Genomic DNA, 18,818 nt, shown 5'->3' on the forward strand with positions numbered 1-18,818 from the left:
AATCAACTAATTATCCCAATGAAAATCTAATTACAGGAACCGAAGGAAGGAACCTAGTTCCATGATAGTCTTTTACCAAGAAATCTGACCTACACTGCGGTATCAGAGAGAGCTCCCAGGAAGCAGCATTGGAAGAGAGACTGGAAGTGTCAGTTGGAGTTAACAGAGCTCAGGGCTGGGTGTGGAGAGCATTTTTGACAGAAATACTGTTCCTCTTTTGGTGGGGGAGAGCATGAGGAATTTCGGAAGCTGACTAGGAGCACCGTGGCTACAACATAGAGGCAGATGGCAGAGGAGAGTGACAGAGATGAGGCCCGAGAGATAGGTGTGGCTGGCTGTGCCTCACGGGTCACATTAACATTTTAGGTGTTATACTAAGAGAAACTGGCAGCCTCTGAGACTGTGTTGATCTGGCTTTTGGTTTTGTCTCTAATGGTGATGATGTATGCTTATGCAAAGAGTTGTTTTTCACTGCTTTATATTGTAAAGCTGTAGAGAAGAAAGAAATACATCCTTTAGAGCTGGTATGACACTCTGCCCCATTGTTGCCAGGTTACAAGTATTGGATTTAGGTTTCTGCCTGTCACAAAGTTACCACAGCCATGGGCTGTAGCCCCTGAATGGGAAAAGGGATAGTGAAGCTGTCACTGACTTGCCCCTTGTGACTGTGCTAACATATTAGCCAAGCTGGAGACCATGCTCAGTCATTTAGAGCTCAGTGTTTTCAATGCTGAAGTGGAATGTTTACTTTGTGAGTCAGGGGATATAAAGATGAAAATGTCTTGGTCTTGCCCTTAGGAGGAGTTGATGATATTCTTCTCACCTCCTATTCCTTTCCAAACAGACCCAAATGAAAGGAAAGATACATGTTTAAAAAAAGCAACATTTGGAAAAAAAGAGTAAACATTGTTGGCCATGTAACCCAGCCATGCTTTGATAGAATGGTCATTTTCCACTTTAAATTTATTATTAACTTTCAACATTCTATTTATGCTCAGAAGCTCAATATGTATGCTTTAGTACACTGTTTAAAATTATACTTTGTCTTGGAGTTTATGCTAACCATAATTTCTTTTTTAAATAGAGAAATTTCAGGAGCAGGGAGAAGGGAAAGAACTAGGTGTCCAGGGGCTTAGAATTTATAAGGGCTCCATGAGAGGCTGTGCATTGGTAGATACTCCAGAATAGACACGGGCCCTTGAAAAGCTTGTACCTCTGGGGAAAAGTAAACCAGGAAAATCTCAAGTCGGAGAAAGGACTAGGAAGCTTCTTTTTCCAGTTACATATAGAAATAAGAGGTCTTGGGGCCGGGCGCGGTGGCTCAAGCCTGTAATCCCAGCACTTTGGGAGGCCGAGACGGGCGGATCACGAGGTCAGGCGATCGAGACCATCCTGGCTAACACGATGAAACCCCGTCTCTAATAAAAAGATACAAAAAACTAGCCGGGCGTGGTGGCGGGCGCCTGTAGTCCCAGCTACTCCGGAGGCTGAGGCAGGAGAATGGCGTGAACCCGGGAGGCGGAGCTTGCAGTGAGCCGAGATCCGGCCACTGCAATCCAGCCTGGGCGACAGAGCGAGACTCCGTCTCAAAAAAAAAAAAAAAAAAAAAAAAAGAAATAAGAGGTCTTGCATGAGAAGCCTCAATCAACCCTACATCTTAAGCAGGTTTTGAGTCTGAGTTTATACTAATTTGCATTGTGGAGCAGGTCTAGCCAAGAAATTAACATGACAGTCAGTCTCTAATCTGTGTGTCTGTCTACCTACCTACCTACCAGTCAGGCCAAAGAGATTCCCACAAGTACATTAAAAGAAGAAAGTCTGATAACAAATAATTAGTAAGAATGAATGAATAAATAAATAAATAACACAAAGGAACACTCTACCACAAGGAGGAGTACTCATCACATCAAATGAGAGAATACCATAAGAAAGTGAGATAATGCAGCAATCTGAAAGATATTTTACCATAATGTGTTTAAAATGATTAGTGATTAAAAAAAGAAGAAATTGAAATCAAAGGGAAAGAATACCGTACTTTGAGGAATCATAAGGGACTTCCACCAAACAACCAAAAAAGTCATTAAATGCAGGTTGTTCTGGACAAATTAAGCAGCAAATTTGACAGAGTCTGAAGAGACTTAGAATATATGACTGAGAAAATTATCACAAAATCCATCATCTATAAAGAGATGTACCCCCTACTGTAGAGGTGAGGTTTAAAAAAAGTGTGTGTATGTGTGTATATACACATGTGTATATATGTGTATGTGTGTATATACGTATATATGTATATATGTGTGTATATATGTATATGTATGTATATACATATATGTGTGTATATGTATATACATATGTATGTCATATATATATGACAGAAAATAGGAAGGAATTTTAAGAGAGCCAGAGGCTATACTGCAATGATTGAACACATTTCTGACAAGAGCTTTAGGAGGAGAGAATAGAGAGATTGGAGGAAAGGCAAAACTTAGAATTTTCCAAAATTGAGCAAAAATATAAATCTTGTTTCAAGAAGAACAGAGAGCCTTGATCAGACTAAATAAAAATAAACTCTTATCTAAAAGCATTGTAGTTAAAATAGTAAAACACCAGGGCCAAAAAGAAGAATCTTAAAGGCAACTAGAGAAAAAAGATGACCTCTAATAAAACAAGTATGTCAATAATAAATTTCTCAATATGGAAAGTCAGAAGGTACAAATGAGATCTTCAAGGAGCTGTCAACCTAGGAGAAAGTAACTGTCAACCTGGCTGAATTATCATTCTAGAATGAGGCAAAATACATTTTGAGACAATGACTGAAAGTTTACCTATGTCAAACTTCAAACAAAATATATTAAAGAAAAGCTTAAATGTGAAGAGAAAAAATGTAAATCTTTACAAGAGAATATGAAAGAACATGTTTGTGATCTTGGGGCGTAGAAGACTTTGTTAAACAGGCCCTAAAACCACAAGCTTCAATAGGAAAAGAGAGATAAATTTTCACTAGATTAAAACAGCAAGCTCTTGGCTGGGCGCAGTGGCTCACACCTGTAATCTCAGCACTTTGGGAGGCCGAGGCGGGCGGATCATGAGGTCAAGAGTTCGAGACCAGCCTGACCAATATAGTGAAACCCCGTCTCTACTAAAAATACAAAAGTTAACTGGGCGTAGTGGCGCATGCCTGTAGTCCCAGCTGCTTGGGAGGCTGGGGCAGGAGAATCGCTTGAACCCGGGAGGCAGAGGTTGCAGTGAGCCGAGATGGCACCACTGCATTCCAGCCTGGGCAACAGGGCGAGACTCTGTCTCAAAAAAAAAAAAAAAAAATAGTTAAAAAAAAAAAACAAAAACCGGCAAGCTCTTGTTCAACACAAGACATCATACACAAAGTTCAAAGACAATCTACTGAAAGATAATGACAATGCATGTAACTATTAGAAGATTAACATCCAGAATACAAAAAAAGCCAAAAATCACTAAGAACACAAAAAAAATGGACAATGGATATGCAAAAGCAATCACAAAAGTTAGGACTCGTATGTCCAATGAACATATGAAGAGTAGCTCAGGCCAGGCGCTCTGACTCATGCCTGTAATCCCAGCACTTTGGGAGGCTGAGGCAGGAAGATTGCTTGAGCCCAGGAGTTCAAGACCAGGCTGAGCAGCATGGAAGACCCCAACTCTAGAAAATATTTTTAAAAATTAGCTGGATGTGGTGATGTGTGCCTGTAGTCCCAACAACTTGGGAGGCTGAAACAGGAGGATCACTTGAACCTAGGAGATTGAGGCTGCAGTGAGCCATGTTCACACCACTGCACTCCAGCTTGGGTGACAGAGCAAGACCCTGTCTTAAAAAAAAAAAAGAAAAGAAAATATGAACTCTATCACTATGCTGGTAGGAATATAAACAGTAAGTCAGTGTGGAGAATAAATCAATAACTCTCTATTGAGAATCAAAGGGAGCACATTACTACCAGTATTTTTAACTCTACTCTACATAGATATCCTACAGAACTCCACACATGCACAAGAAGAATCATACAAGGGTATATATCACAGCACTATCTATTATATGAAAAGGTGGAAACAATATTGTTGTCCACAGTAGTCTAACAGATGAAAAATTCATTTTCATTCATTCAGTATAATGAACTAGATTTATAATCTGTTAACATGGATAAACCTCCAAACATACTGCTGAGTGGAAAAAAACAAGTTATGACATGATACATCCATGATTCTATTTCAGTAAGAATTAAAAACACATAAAGCAATGTTATATGAATACTAACATGTGTAGTGAAAGTATACAAATGGTTGTATAGACTTTGGTGGCTGGTTCTGGAGAGGAAGAGATGAAAAGGGGTAGAGATTGGGCTTTAAATTTTTTTTTTTTAATACAGAAAATTACATCAGTTTAAATCTGTGTGGTCAGTAATATGTGTCTGTTGATGATATGGTTTGGCTGTGTCCCCACCCAAATCTCATCCTGAATTGTAACTCCCACAATTCCCATGTGTCATGGGAGGAACCCAGTGGGAGGTAATTGAATTATGGGGGGCAGGTCTTTCCTGCGCTGTTTCATGATAGTGAATGAGTCTCATGAGATCTGATGGTTTTAAAAAATGGGAGTTTGCCTGCATAGCCTCTCTCTTTTTGCGTGCCACCATCCACATAAGATGTGACTAATGTTCCTCCTTGCCTTCCACCATGACTGTGAGGCTTCCCCAGCCATGTGGAGCTGTGAGTCCATTAAACCTCTTTCTTTTTTAAATTGCCCAGTCTTGGGTGTGTCTTTATCAGTACCCTGAAAACAAACTAATACCATAAATTGGTACCAGTAATGTGGGGCATTGCTGAAAAGATACCTGAAAATTTGGAAGTGACTTAGGAACTGGGTAACAGGTAGAGGTTGGAACAGTTTGGAGGGCTCAGAAGAAGACAGGAAAATGTGGGAAAGTTTGGAACTTCCTAGAAACTTGTTGAATGACTTTGACCAAAAGCCTGATAGTGAAATGGAAATAAGGTCCAGGCTGAGGTAGTCTCAGATGGAGATGAGGAACTTGTTGGGAACTGGAGCAAAGGTGACTCATTATGTTTCAGCAAAGGGATTGGTGGCATTTTGTCCCTGCCCTAGAGATTTGTGGAACTTTGAACTTGAGAGAGATGATTTAGGGTATCTGGTGGAAGAAATTGCTAAGCAACAAAACATTCAAGAGGTGACTTGGGTGCTGTTAAAGGCATTCAGTTTTATAAAGGAAGCAGAGCATAAAAGTTAGGAAATTTTGCAGTCTGACAATATGATAGAAAACAAAAACCCATTTTCTGAGGAGAAATTCAAGCAGGCTGGAGAAATTTGCATAAGTAACAAGCTGAGTGCTGATCCCCAAGACAACAGGAAAATGTCTCCAGGGCATGTCAGAGGTCTTCACAGCAGCCTCTCCCATCACAGGCCCAGAGGCCTATGGAAAAAAAAAAATGATTTTGTGGGCTGGGCCCAGAGTCCTTTTGCTGTATACAGTCTAGGGACCATGTGCCCTGCGTCTCAGGTGCTCCAGCCTTGACTAAAAGGAGCCAAGAACAGCTCTGGCTGTGGCTTCAGAGTGTGCAAGCCCCAAGTCTTGGCAGCTTCCACGTGGCGTTGAGCTTGTGGGTACACAGAAGTCAAGAATTGAGGTTTGCGAACCTCTGCCTAGATTTCTGAAGATGTATGGAAACACCTGGATGCCAAGACAGAAGTTTGCTGCAGGGGCGGGGCCCTCACAGAGAACCTCTGCTAGGGTAGTGCAGAAGGGAAATGTGGGATTGGAGCCCCCACACAGTGTCCCTACTGGGGCACCACCGAGTGGAGTGGTCTCACTGTTACCTAGCCTAGTGCAGTGACGCAATCATGGCTCACTGTAGCCTCAGCCTCTTGGGCTCAAGTGATCCTCCCACCTCAGCCTCCTGAGTAGCTGGGACTACAGACACATGCCACCACACTGAGCAAATGGCGCTGTCCTCCGGACCCCAGGATGGTAGACCCACTGACAGCTTCCACTATTTGCCTGGAAAAGCTGCAGACACTCAATGCCAGCTTATGAAAGCAGCCGGGAAGGAGGCTGTACCCTGCAAAGCCACCGGTGCAGAGCTGCCCAAGACCATGGGAGCCCATCCCTTGCATCAGCATGACCTGGATATGAGACCTAGAGTCAAAGGAGATCATTTTGGTGTTTTAAAATTTGACTGCCCTGCTTAATTTCAGACTTGCATGGGCCCCATAACTCCTTTGTTTTGGCCAATTCATCCCATTTGGAACAGCTGTATTTAACAAATACCTGTACCCACATTATATCTAAGAAGTAACTAGCTTGCTTTTGATTTTACAGGCTCATAGGCAAAGGGACTTGCTTTGTCTCAGATGACACTTTCAACTGTGGACTTTTGGGTTAATGTTGAAATGAGTTAAGATTTTGGGGGACTGTTGGGAAGGCGTGATTGGTTTTGAAATGTGAGGACATGAGATTTGGAGGGGCCAGCGGCAATATGATGTGGTTTGGCTGTGTCCCCCACCCAAATCTCATCTTGAATTGTAAGCCCCACAATTCCCACGTGCCGTGGGAGGAACCTGGTGGGAGGTGATTGAATTATGGGGGTGGATCTTTCCTGCGCCGTTCTCGTGATAGTGAATGAGTCTCATGAGATCTTATTGTTTTAAAAAACGGGAGTTTGCCCACACAACCTCTCTCTTTTTGCCTGCTGCCATTCATGTAAGATGTGACTTACTCCTTGCCTTCCGCCATGATTGTGAGGCTTCCCCAGCCACATGGAACTGTAAGTCCAATGAAACCTCTTTCTTTTTTAAATTGCCCAGTCTCAGGTATGTCTTTACCAGCAGTGTGCAAATGGACTGATACAGTTATATTTTATTAAGGTTCATATGAAATATTTTACTTATTAAAATAAAACGTTTCAAATGAACATGCAAAGTAAAATTAAAATGGAGGAAAGGGTGGTGAGCAAAGGACACCTGGTAATGAAAGAATCGTTCCAGGAGCCTATCAGGACCTGGAGTCTGTGTTCTAACCTCTCTGTCACAAGCAAAGGACCTTTTACATTTGAAATATTCGTTCAAGGGATTCTGTTGGCTTTTCTGCCAAGTTAGAAACATGGCTTTGGGAGTTGGTAAACAATTGAACTTTTGGGGGTAATTTCAGGTTTTCGAGCATCCTTTTTCTGACTACTAAAGGCAGTTGTTAGAAATGTTACTTTTCTGTTGTGTAACCATAGTCCTCAGGTACTGGATCATCAGATAAGAGAGACTAAGGGTTCTGCAATCTTAGTAGATGAAGAATAACAGATAAAGTGTTCCTCAGGTCGAGTATCTAGGCTTTTAGTGCAGGTTCTCTGGGGCCCAGGATGTATTTCTAGGGGTCCTCTAGGAAATAGCAACCATCAGATAGAAAGGAAACAACTATCTAGCTCATAGGACTGGCTGATAGGCAGAAAGCACCTACTGGCCAGTGAAACCTGAGGTGTGGCACCTCTCTTCTCATAGACTTCCTGGATCTTTCCCCTGTGAGATGCTGCTGCCCTAGCTGTAGATTTTCACCACAGTGTCCCTCAATACCTTGTTGGAACCTGAGGAAATTTACAAAATTATTTCAGTAATTTGCAGCCTTTTAGAAGAAGTGACTTATGCTAAATGCCAATTAAGTACTTCAAAACCAGTAGCTCTGGACAATGGAATTCTCTTTCCAGTTAAAAGTGGTGAAGCTCCTGACAATATGTTTTATTTAAATGAACTTTTAATTTTAGAATAGTTTTACAGTTAGAGAGAAGTTGCAGAGATAATACAAAAAGTTCCTTTACACCCCTGCACCCAGTTTCCCCTATCGTTAACATCTTACAATATATCTAGAGAGTATTTTTAAGACATCAATTTCTACCTTATTTGGGGATGTGGACATGTTTTATTCACAAATTTGATACCTCAAAGATTCTATGGACATGAAAGTATATAGCACAATTAAATGATTTTTCGTATATAAAGTAACCTGAAAATAAAAACGAGTGCCTTAGCAAAATTATGGACATCTTTTAAAATTACTGCCATGGTGCTTTGTACATCTCAGGGCTCCACAAATATTTATTGAAAGAATAAGCAAGTGAATGCAGCTGCATTGTCTCTCTGTGTCCTATTGAGAACCTCAAGTTCTTAAAGCTTTCAGAAAAGGTCAAATTACCTCATATATAACTTGTTCTGCCTTACCTAGGTTTGAATTATTACTACTGATTGGCTTAAGACATAATTTATCCTTTCTTTTTTTTGAAATCAAAATGATTTTGAGACAGGGTCTCACTGTCACCCAGTCTGGAGTGCAGTGGCGCAATCATGGCTCACTGTAGACTCAGCCTGCTGGGCACAAGTGATCCTCCCACCTCAGCCTCCTGAGTAGCGGGACTGCAGATGCGTGCCACCACGCTGAGCTAATTTTTGTATTTTTTTGTACAGATGGGGTTTCACCGTGTTGCCCATGGTGAACTCCTTGACTGGGATCAAGCAATCCGCCTACCTCGGCCTCCCAAAGTGCTGGAATTATAGGCATGAGCCACTGTGGCTGGCCAATTTATTCTTAATGATACAGAATTTTTCTCGGCCCCTTCACCAGACTCGTAAAAGGGGCGCCCCGTCTACTTGGTCCACTGTGCTCAACCCCTTACAGGAGGGAGCGTGTGAGCAAGCGAGCACAGGATCTGGCCAGCTGCTCTGGGTGCCAAGACAGGAACAAGCTCTGTGTGGGGCCTGTGGCCAGATCAGGCATGTCACCTTGAGGGGAACGCAGTGGCTCCTGGGTGAGGTGCCCATGATCCTGAAGTCCTAGAAAGGGGTATTACGGCGCTCCTTTAGTTCTGCTGTCTGCAGATGGTGGTGTGTTAGTAGCTCAGCTGTCCCCTTGCCTAGTCGTGTGGGGCAGCCGCCCTCCACCTGCAAAGGCAAAGGGCCGGTGTGACAGCCTTTCTGGGTACCCATGCTTGGTGGGTCCCAAGCTCTTGTCCAGCATCCAAGAAGAATGAGGTCATGTGGATGATTGAAAGATGGTGAAGGCCAAGAATTTTATTGAGCGATGAAAATGGCTCTCAGTGGAGAGGAAAGCTGAATGGGGGATGGGAAGGGCAGGTTGTCTTCCCTGAAGTCAGGTTGTCTCTCCCCTGAAGTCAGGCCATCTCCTCCTCTACCAACTGATTCTGGTGTCTTTATAGGCCCAGGATAGGGAGTGTGTGCTGATTGGTTTATAATTATGCGAAAAAGGTTAAAGCGAAGACTCCACTCAAAGGAAAGCATAACAGTGTAGAAAACCCATTAGGAAAGGGTAGGTATATGTAAAATAAGGGAAGGGTGGGGATCAATCAGAGGAAAGTGTGCCAAACAGGAGGACAAGTTTTCGGTTCGTCTTAGGAATTAACTTGTAGCTTGACTTTCAGGCTTTAAACTGTCTTTGGCATGGAGGTGGGGTTTCACCGGGGACTTGCCCCTATCTGTCTAGGCATTTGACTGCCTCCTGTCACTATAATTAATATCACAAATCCTTGGTGTTACCTCCATCTAGCCACTTATTTTAAACTACCAGTAGGTAACAACAAATGCCTATTATTTGCCCTGCTCACTGTATCCTGGTGAACACTAAAGCATACACTTTTGGGTTTTTTTTAAATATATTTTTTCTGTCTTTAAGACTATAGATTTTGCTTCAATATACAATTGAGCAATGCTATATCCTATACTACTTTATCACAAAAGGTTTCATCTTGGGGTAATACCAACATAGGCATTATTATATGGAAAAATCACATTTCATAGTGCCCAAATATACTTTTAAAGTCTATAAATCCAAGTAAACAGAAGAAACTGGAATGTTTTCATAGAGAAAAATAAACAGTATTTATTTGGAAAGTAGACTATTCAGCAATTAATCTTTTTATATATTTCAGGATTCAGCTGTGGAAGTGATTATGTCAAAACAACTTTCTCTCAATGCTCAAGAAAGCATGAAAAACACTGACGATGAGCAGAAAGTCAATGAGCTGCAAAATCAACCTTTAGAATTAGATATTATGTTAAGAAATGAACAATTAGAAGAGATAGAGGTATGGAAACATAAAAACACTGACAACATGATTGCATCATTTATCCAGTGCAATACAATATATTTTAATTGCCAAAAACTTGCTTGTACAGAGTGAAAAGTCTTATTTAACCTTTGCCTGATGATCAATTTGGTAACTATATAATTATGTACTAAGTAAGTTGTATAAATCTTTCCATTTAGAAAGTAGAAGAGTTTAATGAACATTAGTCTTCTTTGTGTTTCACAAAGTTCCTAAAAACTTAGTGACAAAATTTGGAGATTTTGACTTGCCATCATTCCTTTTCTTACAAGTATATATTCTTCTGATTTTGACAAATGTATTTTTCCTAACAATCAGTGCGATGAGGTTCCTCCACCTTTGTTTTTACATCTGTGTTTACATAGTTACGTTTATGTATTTATGGGCTTCCAGCTGTATAATCTAAAAATCCAATACACGGCCATATTTTAAAAAGTGAAACTGCAGCCAGACATGGTGGCTCATGTCTGTTATCCCAGCACTTTGGGAGGCTGAGGCGGGAGGATTGCCTGAGTCTAGGAGTTGGAGACCAGCCTGGGCAACATTGTGAGACCCCATCTCTATCAAAAAAATACAAAAATTATTTAGGCAAGATGGTGTGTGCCTGTAGTTTCAGCTACTCAGGAGGCTGAGACAGGAGGATCGCTTGAACCCAGGAGTTCAAGGTTGCAGTGAGGTAAGATTGTGGCACTGCATTCCAGCCTGGATGATGGAGTGAGATCCTGTCTCTAAAAAAAAAAAAAAAAAAAAAAAAGAAGCAGCAAACTATAAACGATCCATGCCATTAACACGCATCTAAAATAGGAAAGATGGGTGATGTATGTAAATAATAAAATTAAGATGAATCTCCCTTTAGATATTGCAGAACTCTTTAAGATAATAGAGTGATCTAATTTACATTAAATGCTGGACCAATGGTGAATTTTAGACTAGATTTTAACATGATTCTTGGGAAGAAAAACCTTTTAAATATTAGGGATATGCTGGTTCATGCCTGTCATCCCAGTCCTTTGGGAGGCTGAGCTAGGAAGACTGTTTGAGGCCAAGAGTTCAAGACCAGCCTGGGCAATATAGCAAGACTCTTGGCTCCACAAAAATAAAAATAAAAAAATTATCTGGGTGTGGTGACATGCACCCGTAGTCCTAGCTATGTGGGAGGGTGAGGTGGGAGACCTGAGCCCAGGAATTTTAGGTTACAGCGAGCTATGACTGCACCCTGCACTCCAGCCTGAGTGACAAAATAACAATAATTTTTAAAGGTTACAACTTTAGTTACCCTGTGTGCAAATGAGTTACCCTCTTCTTGAGATAGAGTGTGTTATCTCAAAGAGGAAAGAAGATGAATGAATTAATGCATAAATAAGTGAGTGTTTATTGACTGATCTGTTTGACTTATTTTTAGGAATTATATACCCAGTTGGAAGCAAAGAAAGCAGCCATTAAGCCACTGGAACAAATGGAATGTCTTAACAAAACAGAAACTGGGGCCTTGGTTCTTCACAATACAGGATATTCGGCACAGCCCTTGGACAATTTGCTTCAGGCACTTATTACTTTGAAGAAAAACAAAGAAAGCCAATATTGTCTCCTCAGAGATTTTCAGGAACACCTCGCTGCAGTTGAATCCTCAGTGAAAGCCTTGTTGACAGACAAGGAAAGTCTAAAAGTGTAAGTGTAAGCATTTAGGACTTGTATTCCTTTTATTCAAGCACAACCATCTGCCACCTTGGACAGGCCCAGGGTTTTAAGAGTTTATTTTGTGAAAGGATATTATGATTTTAAAACCACAGAATGGAAATTTATTTCATATGGATGCTGTCTTTGTTTGGGCTGCTGTAACAAAATACTGCAGACTAAGTGGCTTATAAAAAAGCAGAAAATCATTTCTTACTGCCTTGGAGGGTGGGAAGTCCAAGATCAAGGCAGCAGAAGATTCAGCGTCTGACGAGGGCCTGCCAGTTCACAGATGGCACGTCTTAGCTGTGTCCTCACATGGTAGCAGGAGCCGTGCAGCTCTCTGGAGTCTCTTTTATAAGGGCTGTACTCCTATTCATAAGGGCTCCACCCTCATGACCTAATCACTCCTTAAACTTCCTAACTCTTAGTGCTATTACGTTGGTGATTAGGTTTCAAAATGTGGATTTTAAGGGATGCACATTCAGACCATAGCAGAAGCCATTTGAGGAAACTGTGGGTTTCATGCAAAAAATAATTTAAATCATTGAATATGTTTTACAAAGTAATTGATGAAACAATTCATGCTATAAATATCTACAAAATAGATTTATGTTCTATGGAATTCACTATTATTTTTGTCAAGAATTCTAAACCATGTGGGCAGGGGAGAGAAACATATGTAATTGTTTAGTATCAGCATAATTAGTTAAATAGTTTGGTATATATTGAATATATATGTATTGGAATGGTTTCTTTTAAAATATATGCACTCCTTTTGGCTTTGAAAATGATGGCAAATGGCATTAAATTTAGTCTTCATATGTAAATATTTTCTCATTATTAAAAAGTTTATTTTAAGCCAGATGTGGTTGGTCACACCTGTAATCCCAGCACTTTGGGAGGCTGAGGCAGGTGGATCACGTAAGGTCAGGAGTTCGAGACCAGCTTGGCCAACATGGTGAAACCCTGTTTCTACTAAAAAATACAAAAAAAAATAGCCAGGCACACACCCGTAATTCTAGCTACTCGGGAGGCTGAGGCAGGAGAATCTTTTGAACCTGGGAGGTTAGAGGTTCCAGTGAGCCGAGATCACACCACTGCATTCCAGCCTGGGTGACAGAGCGAGACTCTGTCTCAAAAAAAAAAAAAAAAAGTTTAGTTTATTCTTGCATTTAATTGGGGTTTACTTTCAGTAATAGCTCTTGAGGAAACAATTTTAGGTTAGCTTGATGATTACAGCTTTTTCTTCAGTATCTTTCCCTTTGTTGGAAAGATGACAAGGGAGTTGGATATTATGGTAATATCTCTCAGTCCTAGACTAACCTTTTTACAAGCACTTTACAGTTTACAGAATATTTTTATGTACGTTTTTCCCTTCACTCTTCATTTTTTTCCTGTGGCTATTCATTTTTAGGATACTCATTTTCTTTTTTTTTTTTTTTCACTCAAAGTAAAAGCCAAGATACTCATTTTATAAGAGAGTTTTCTACACCAAGTGAAAGCCACAGTAAACAAGATTCTGATTTTTATTTTAAGGATAGATTATTTTTACAGACAGCCTAATTTTTTCTGTGAATTTAGAGCAGAATTAATTTCTTCTAATGATATTTATCCATATTTTAATGTAGAATAAGCATTAAATATTAAGCTCTATTTTTATTCTTTTTCTAGAGGATCACTGGACAGTGTAACGTATCTGGACAAAATTAAAAAATTCATAGCATCCATAGAAAAAGAGAAAGATTCTTTAGGCAACTTGAAAATCAAATGGGAGAATTTATCAAACCATGTGACTGACATGGATAAGAAATTGTTAGAAAGCCAGATTAAGCAACTTGAACATGGTTGGGAACAAATGGAACAAGAGATTCAAAAGAAGTATTCTCAGCAGGTAGTGGAATATGATGAATTTACAGCCCTCATGAATAAGATACGGGACATTGAGATTTCTCTGCAACAGCAGCAGCAACATCTACACTTAAGGCTGAAGTCTCCAGAAGAACAGGCATTGAACCAAAGTATGATTGCCTTGACCACTGACCTCCAGGCTACCAAGCATGGATTTTCTGTTTTAAAGGGGCAAGCTGAACTTCAGATGAAGAGGATTTGGGGAGAAAAAGAAAAGAAGATTTTGGAGGATGGAATAAATAACTTGAAGAAACAATGGGAAACACTGGAGCCATTACACTTAGAAGCAGAAAATCAGATTAAGAAGTGTGACAAAAGGAACAAGATGAAAGAGACTATCTTATGGGCCAAGAATTTGTTGGGCGAACTTATCCCCTCCATTTCCCTTCTCCCAGATGACATTCTTTCGCAGATCAGAAAGTGCAAAGTGACACATGATGGCATTCTAGCTAGGCAGCAGTCTGTGGAATCGTTGGCTGAAGAGGTCAAAGATAAGGTTCCTAGCCTTACAACCTATGAGGGCAGTGATTTAAATAATACCCTAGAGGACTTACGGAATCAATACCAAATGCTGGTTTTAAAATCAACTCAAAGATCACAGCAATTAGAATTTAAGTTGGAAGAAAGAAGCAATTTTTTTGCGATAATAAGGAAGTTGCAACTTATGGTTCAAGAAAGTGAAGCACTGATAATTCCCAGAGTGGAGACAACTGCCACGGAAGCTGAACTAAAACATCACCATGTTACTTTGGAGGCATCTCAGAAGGAATTGCAAGAAATTGACAGTGGAATCTCAACACATCTTCAGGAACTAACAAACATCTATGAGGAGCTTAATGTGTTTGAAAGATTATTTCTGGATGATCAGTTGAAAAACCTTAAGATTAGGACCAACAGAATACAAAGATTAATTCAGAATAAATGTAATGAAGTAGAACACAAGATAAAGTTTTGCAGAGAATTCCGTGAAAAAACGTCAGCGCTTCAGGAGGAGGTTGACAGTATACAGCACAATGAACTACTACTTAATCAAGAAGTAAATAAAGGTGTTAAAGAGGAGATCTATAATCTTAAAGACAGACTCACCGCTATTAAGTGTTGCATCTTACAGGTATTGAAACTTAAAAAAGTGTTTGACTATATTGGACTAAACTGGGATTTTTCACAACTTGACCAATTACAAACCCAAGTATTTGAAAAAGAAAAGGAACTTGAAGAAAAAATTAAGCAGTTGGACACATTTGAGGAAGAACATGGCAAATATCAGGCATTACTAAGTAAAATGAGAGCTATTGATTTGCAAATTAAGAAAATGACTGAAGTAGTACTAAAAGCTCCTGATAGCTCTCCAGAAAGCAGATTGCTCAATGCCCAAATTTTAAGTCAGAGAATTGAGAAAGCCAAGTGTTTATGTGATGAGATAATAAAGAAATTAAATGAAAATAAGGTCTTTGATGACTCATTCAAAGAGAAAGAAATACTACAAATAAAGCTGAATGCTGAAGAAAATGATAAGTTATACAAAGTTCTCCAAAACATGGTATTAGAACTCTCACCAAAAGAATTGGATGAAAAGAATTTTCAGGACAAACTAGAAACTTCCTTACATGTTTTAAATCAGATAAAATCTCAATTACAGCAGCCTTTACTTATAAATTTGGAAATTAAACATATTCAAAATGAAAAGGACAATTGTGAAGCATTTCACGAGCAAGTTTGGACAGAAATGTGCAGTATTAAAGCTGTGACTGCTATTGATAAGCAAAGAGAAGAAGAAAAGTCTTCTGAAGCGAGTGATGTGGAGACAAAACTACGTGAGTTTGAAGATCTTCAGATGCAGCTTAACACAAGCATTGATTTGCGCACAGTAAGTTTTAAAAATTGGGCAGTTAGTGGCTGGGTGCGGGAGCTCACGCCTGTAATACCAGCATTTTGGGAGACCAAGGTTGGCAGATCACTTGAGGCCAGGAAGAGACCAGCCTGGCCAACATGGCAAAACTGCATCTCTACTAAAAATACAAAAAAAAAACCCCAAAAATTAGCTGGGTATGGTGGCACATACTTGTAATCCCAGCTACTCGGGAGGCTGAGGTACAAGAATCACTTGAACCAGGGTGGCGAAAGTGAGTCAAGATCCTGCCACTGCACTCCAGCCTGGGTGACCAAGTGAGACTCTGTCTCAAAAAAAAAAATAAGTAAAATAAAATAAAATTGGGCAGTTAGTGCATCTGTTTTTATTTTGTGATTTTCTGTTTTGCTAATGTCTGTAGTTCTAAAGAAGCTATAGGTTCTACACGGAAATTCTCTACAGAAAGATAACCATTTTCAAAAATTACAGTGAACTGGTTTGTAATCCTGACTCATACTGCATTTAAATGCAGTGCCTCCTAGTTTAGAAAAGGACAAATCTGACTCCTTTATTTCTGGTTTCCTCGTAGTCTCTCTTGAGCTCAGAGCATTTTTTAAAATTTGTTTTCTGTTTTGTTTTTAGAGGTAGTAAGATATAATGGAAGAATTACAGTGTAGAGGGAAGAACACCAAATAATAACTAACATTTATGTAGAACTTACAGTGTTGGAGGCACTGTGCTAAAAATTTCATGTTGAATTTTCATAGCAACTCTGTGAGATGGGTGCTATTATTAGCCCCGTTTAAAAATAAGGAAATCGAAGTTTAGAAACATGAAGATTTTTCTTAGAGTCCTGAGAACAGTAACAGAACCAGAGCAGGGAACGTCACATTCAGGCTCATGGGCCAAATCCTTCCCACAGTGCCTGGTTTTTATAAATGAAGTTTTATTGGAATATAGCCATTTGTTTTTGTATTGAGTGTATTTGTTTTCATGCTATAGCAGCAGAGTTGAGTAAATTGTGATTATTTGCTCACCTGTGTTGGAAAGTGACTCCAGCACACTCCATTCCCTTCCTTTTGATAGAGAGGATATCTTAGGCATCATTGAAATTCACACTATGCTAAATATAATGCCATACATAGTGTTTTCAGATTGATCACATTAAATTTATAGAAGGGGAAATTAACTCCCTTTTCTAATTTCAAGAGTTATTAAGAGATACTATATTTGGAATATTTTGATAGGTGTAAATGCTATGGAAATATGAAGTATTATGAACTTATATTCCTTAAATACTTTTGTAATAAATGAGTAATTTGAGTATTTCTCCACTTGAATTTTAATACAGTTTCAGGAAACAATGTGCACAAATCCCAAAAATAATAGGATTAGAACTGAACTGGACCTTTATTTATTTCAACTATATTTGTTATTTCAATGAGATGACTGAAGTCTGGAGACATTCATTCAATGATGTAGCTAAACTAAAGTTAGTGGCAGAGAAATTAGTTTAAAAACTTAAAAGATCTGGAGATTTTGTTTTCTTTTCATTTGTTCACAAATACTGATTAAGGTTATATACATTAAACATAATTCATTGTTTTATTTAATTCATAGTCTAGTACAAGAGTTCCAAAGCAGGAAGATAAATTAATAGACATTGTTCTTGAGATGTTATTTTGAACTTAGATTATTTTTCTTATTAAATGTGAAAACAACTTTGATTTTGTTTTGTTTTGAGACGGAGTCTCGTTCTGTCGCCCAGGCTGGAGTGCAGTGACACTATCTTGGCTCACTGCAACCTCCGCCTCCTGGGTTCAAGCAGTTCTCCTGCCTCAGCCTACTAAGTAGCTGGGACTACAGGCATGCGCCACCATGCCCAGCTAATTTTTGTATTTTTAGTAGAGATGGGGTTTCACCATATTGGCCAGGCTGGTCTTGAACTCCGGACCTCGTGATCCACCTGCCTCGGCCTCCCAAAGTGCTGGGATTATAGGTGTGAGCCACCACGCCCAGCCTGGAAACAACTTTTTTAATGCAATGTTATTCACTTAGAAATAATAGTGTAATATTGTCAAACTGTAAATATGTGAATGCTAACTCTTATGAGACTTAAAGACATATTATGAATGTACCACAAAAACTTAAGAATGAGAAATTCCAAAAGTTTGACAATTTTGTCACAGCATTTAATCTCCTATTCACTAGAATGTCTTGAATGATGCTTATGAAAATCTAACACGCTATAAAGGAGCAGTCACCAGGGCAGTGGAGAGCATCACTTCCCTCGAAGCCATCATTATACCCTACAGAGTAGATGTTGGTAATCCAGATGAATCTCTAGAAATGCCTCTTCGAAAACAAGAGGAATTGGAATCCACAATAGCACATATCCAGGACCTCACCGGGAAACTGGGAATGATATCCAGCCCTGAAGCCAAACTACAACTTCAGTGTACTTTACAGGAACTAGTTTCTAAGAACTCAGCAATGAAGGAAACTTTCAAAGCACGGAAAAATGAGGCAGAAAGGTAAGTCTTCTTCCAAAGGTAATCTTTAAGAACATAAGAGATCGTTTTAAAATATAATTAAACTATATTTTAATAGTTTTTAGAATATAAAATATAGGTTTTTTTCTCTATCATTAACACATACATTAGAGATAATTTGGAAAATATGGTAAAGTAGAAAAAAATTGCAATGTAAAGAAAGCTCTGGTAAATATTGTATTTCTTCTGTTTTTTTTTTTTTTCTTATTTAATATTGGGTACATACAATAGAGTGCTTATAAAAGTATATGCATGGTATAAGTAATAATGATAAAACTAACATCTTTGTACCCAAAGGTACATTATTAATTTGAGTTCTCTTGTGTGCTCCTCTCTCTTCTCAGAAATAACCATCCTTCTCCCAAATTTTGTTTACCATTTTCCTGACTATTGTTGTACTTTTTTTTTTTTTTTGAGACAAAGTTTCGCTTTTGTTGCCCAGGCTGGAGTGCAATGGCACGATCTTGGCTCAGTGCAACCTCCGCCTCCCGAGTTTAAGCAATTCTCCTGCCTCAGCCTCCCGAGTAGCTGGGATTACAGGCATACACCACCCATGTGTGGCAATTTTTTGTATTTTTAGTAGAGATGGGATTTCTCCATGTTGGTCAGGCTGGTCTTCAACTCCCAGTTGTGCTTTTACTATGTGTTTGTGTGTCCTGTTTTAACAATTTCCAGCTAATACCTATTGT

At 39.3% G+C, this 18,818-nt stretch overlaps 1 protein-coding gene across 2 annotated transcripts in view; it reads left to right on the forward strand.

The window, feature by feature from the left end:
* The window catches only part of SYNE2 (spectrin repeat containing nuclear envelope protein 2), a 376,350-nt gene that overhangs the window by 187,166 nt on the left and 170,366 nt on the right, over positions 1 to 18,818 (forward strand). For both annotated transcript variants that reach the window (XM_025391361.1, XM_025391362.1), the window contains exons 46-49: positions 9,967 to 10,122; positions 11,546 to 11,811; positions 13,492 to 15,595; positions 17,789 to 18,111. In XM_025391361.1, the coding sequence (XP_025247146.1) occupies positions 9,967 to 10,122; positions 11,546 to 11,811; positions 13,492 to 15,595; positions 17,789 to 18,111 (2,849 nt within the window). The remainder of the gene's footprint in view (positions 1 to 9,966; positions 10,123 to 11,545; positions 11,812 to 13,491; positions 15,596 to 17,788; positions 18,112 to 18,818) is intronic.

Source organism: Theropithecus gelada, chromosome 7b, assembly GCF_003255815.1.
Source record: "Theropithecus gelada isolate Dixy chromosome 7b, Tgel_1.0, whole genome shotgun sequence".
NCBI lineage: Eukaryota > Metazoa > Chordata > Mammalia > Primates > Cercopithecidae > Theropithecus > Theropithecus gelada.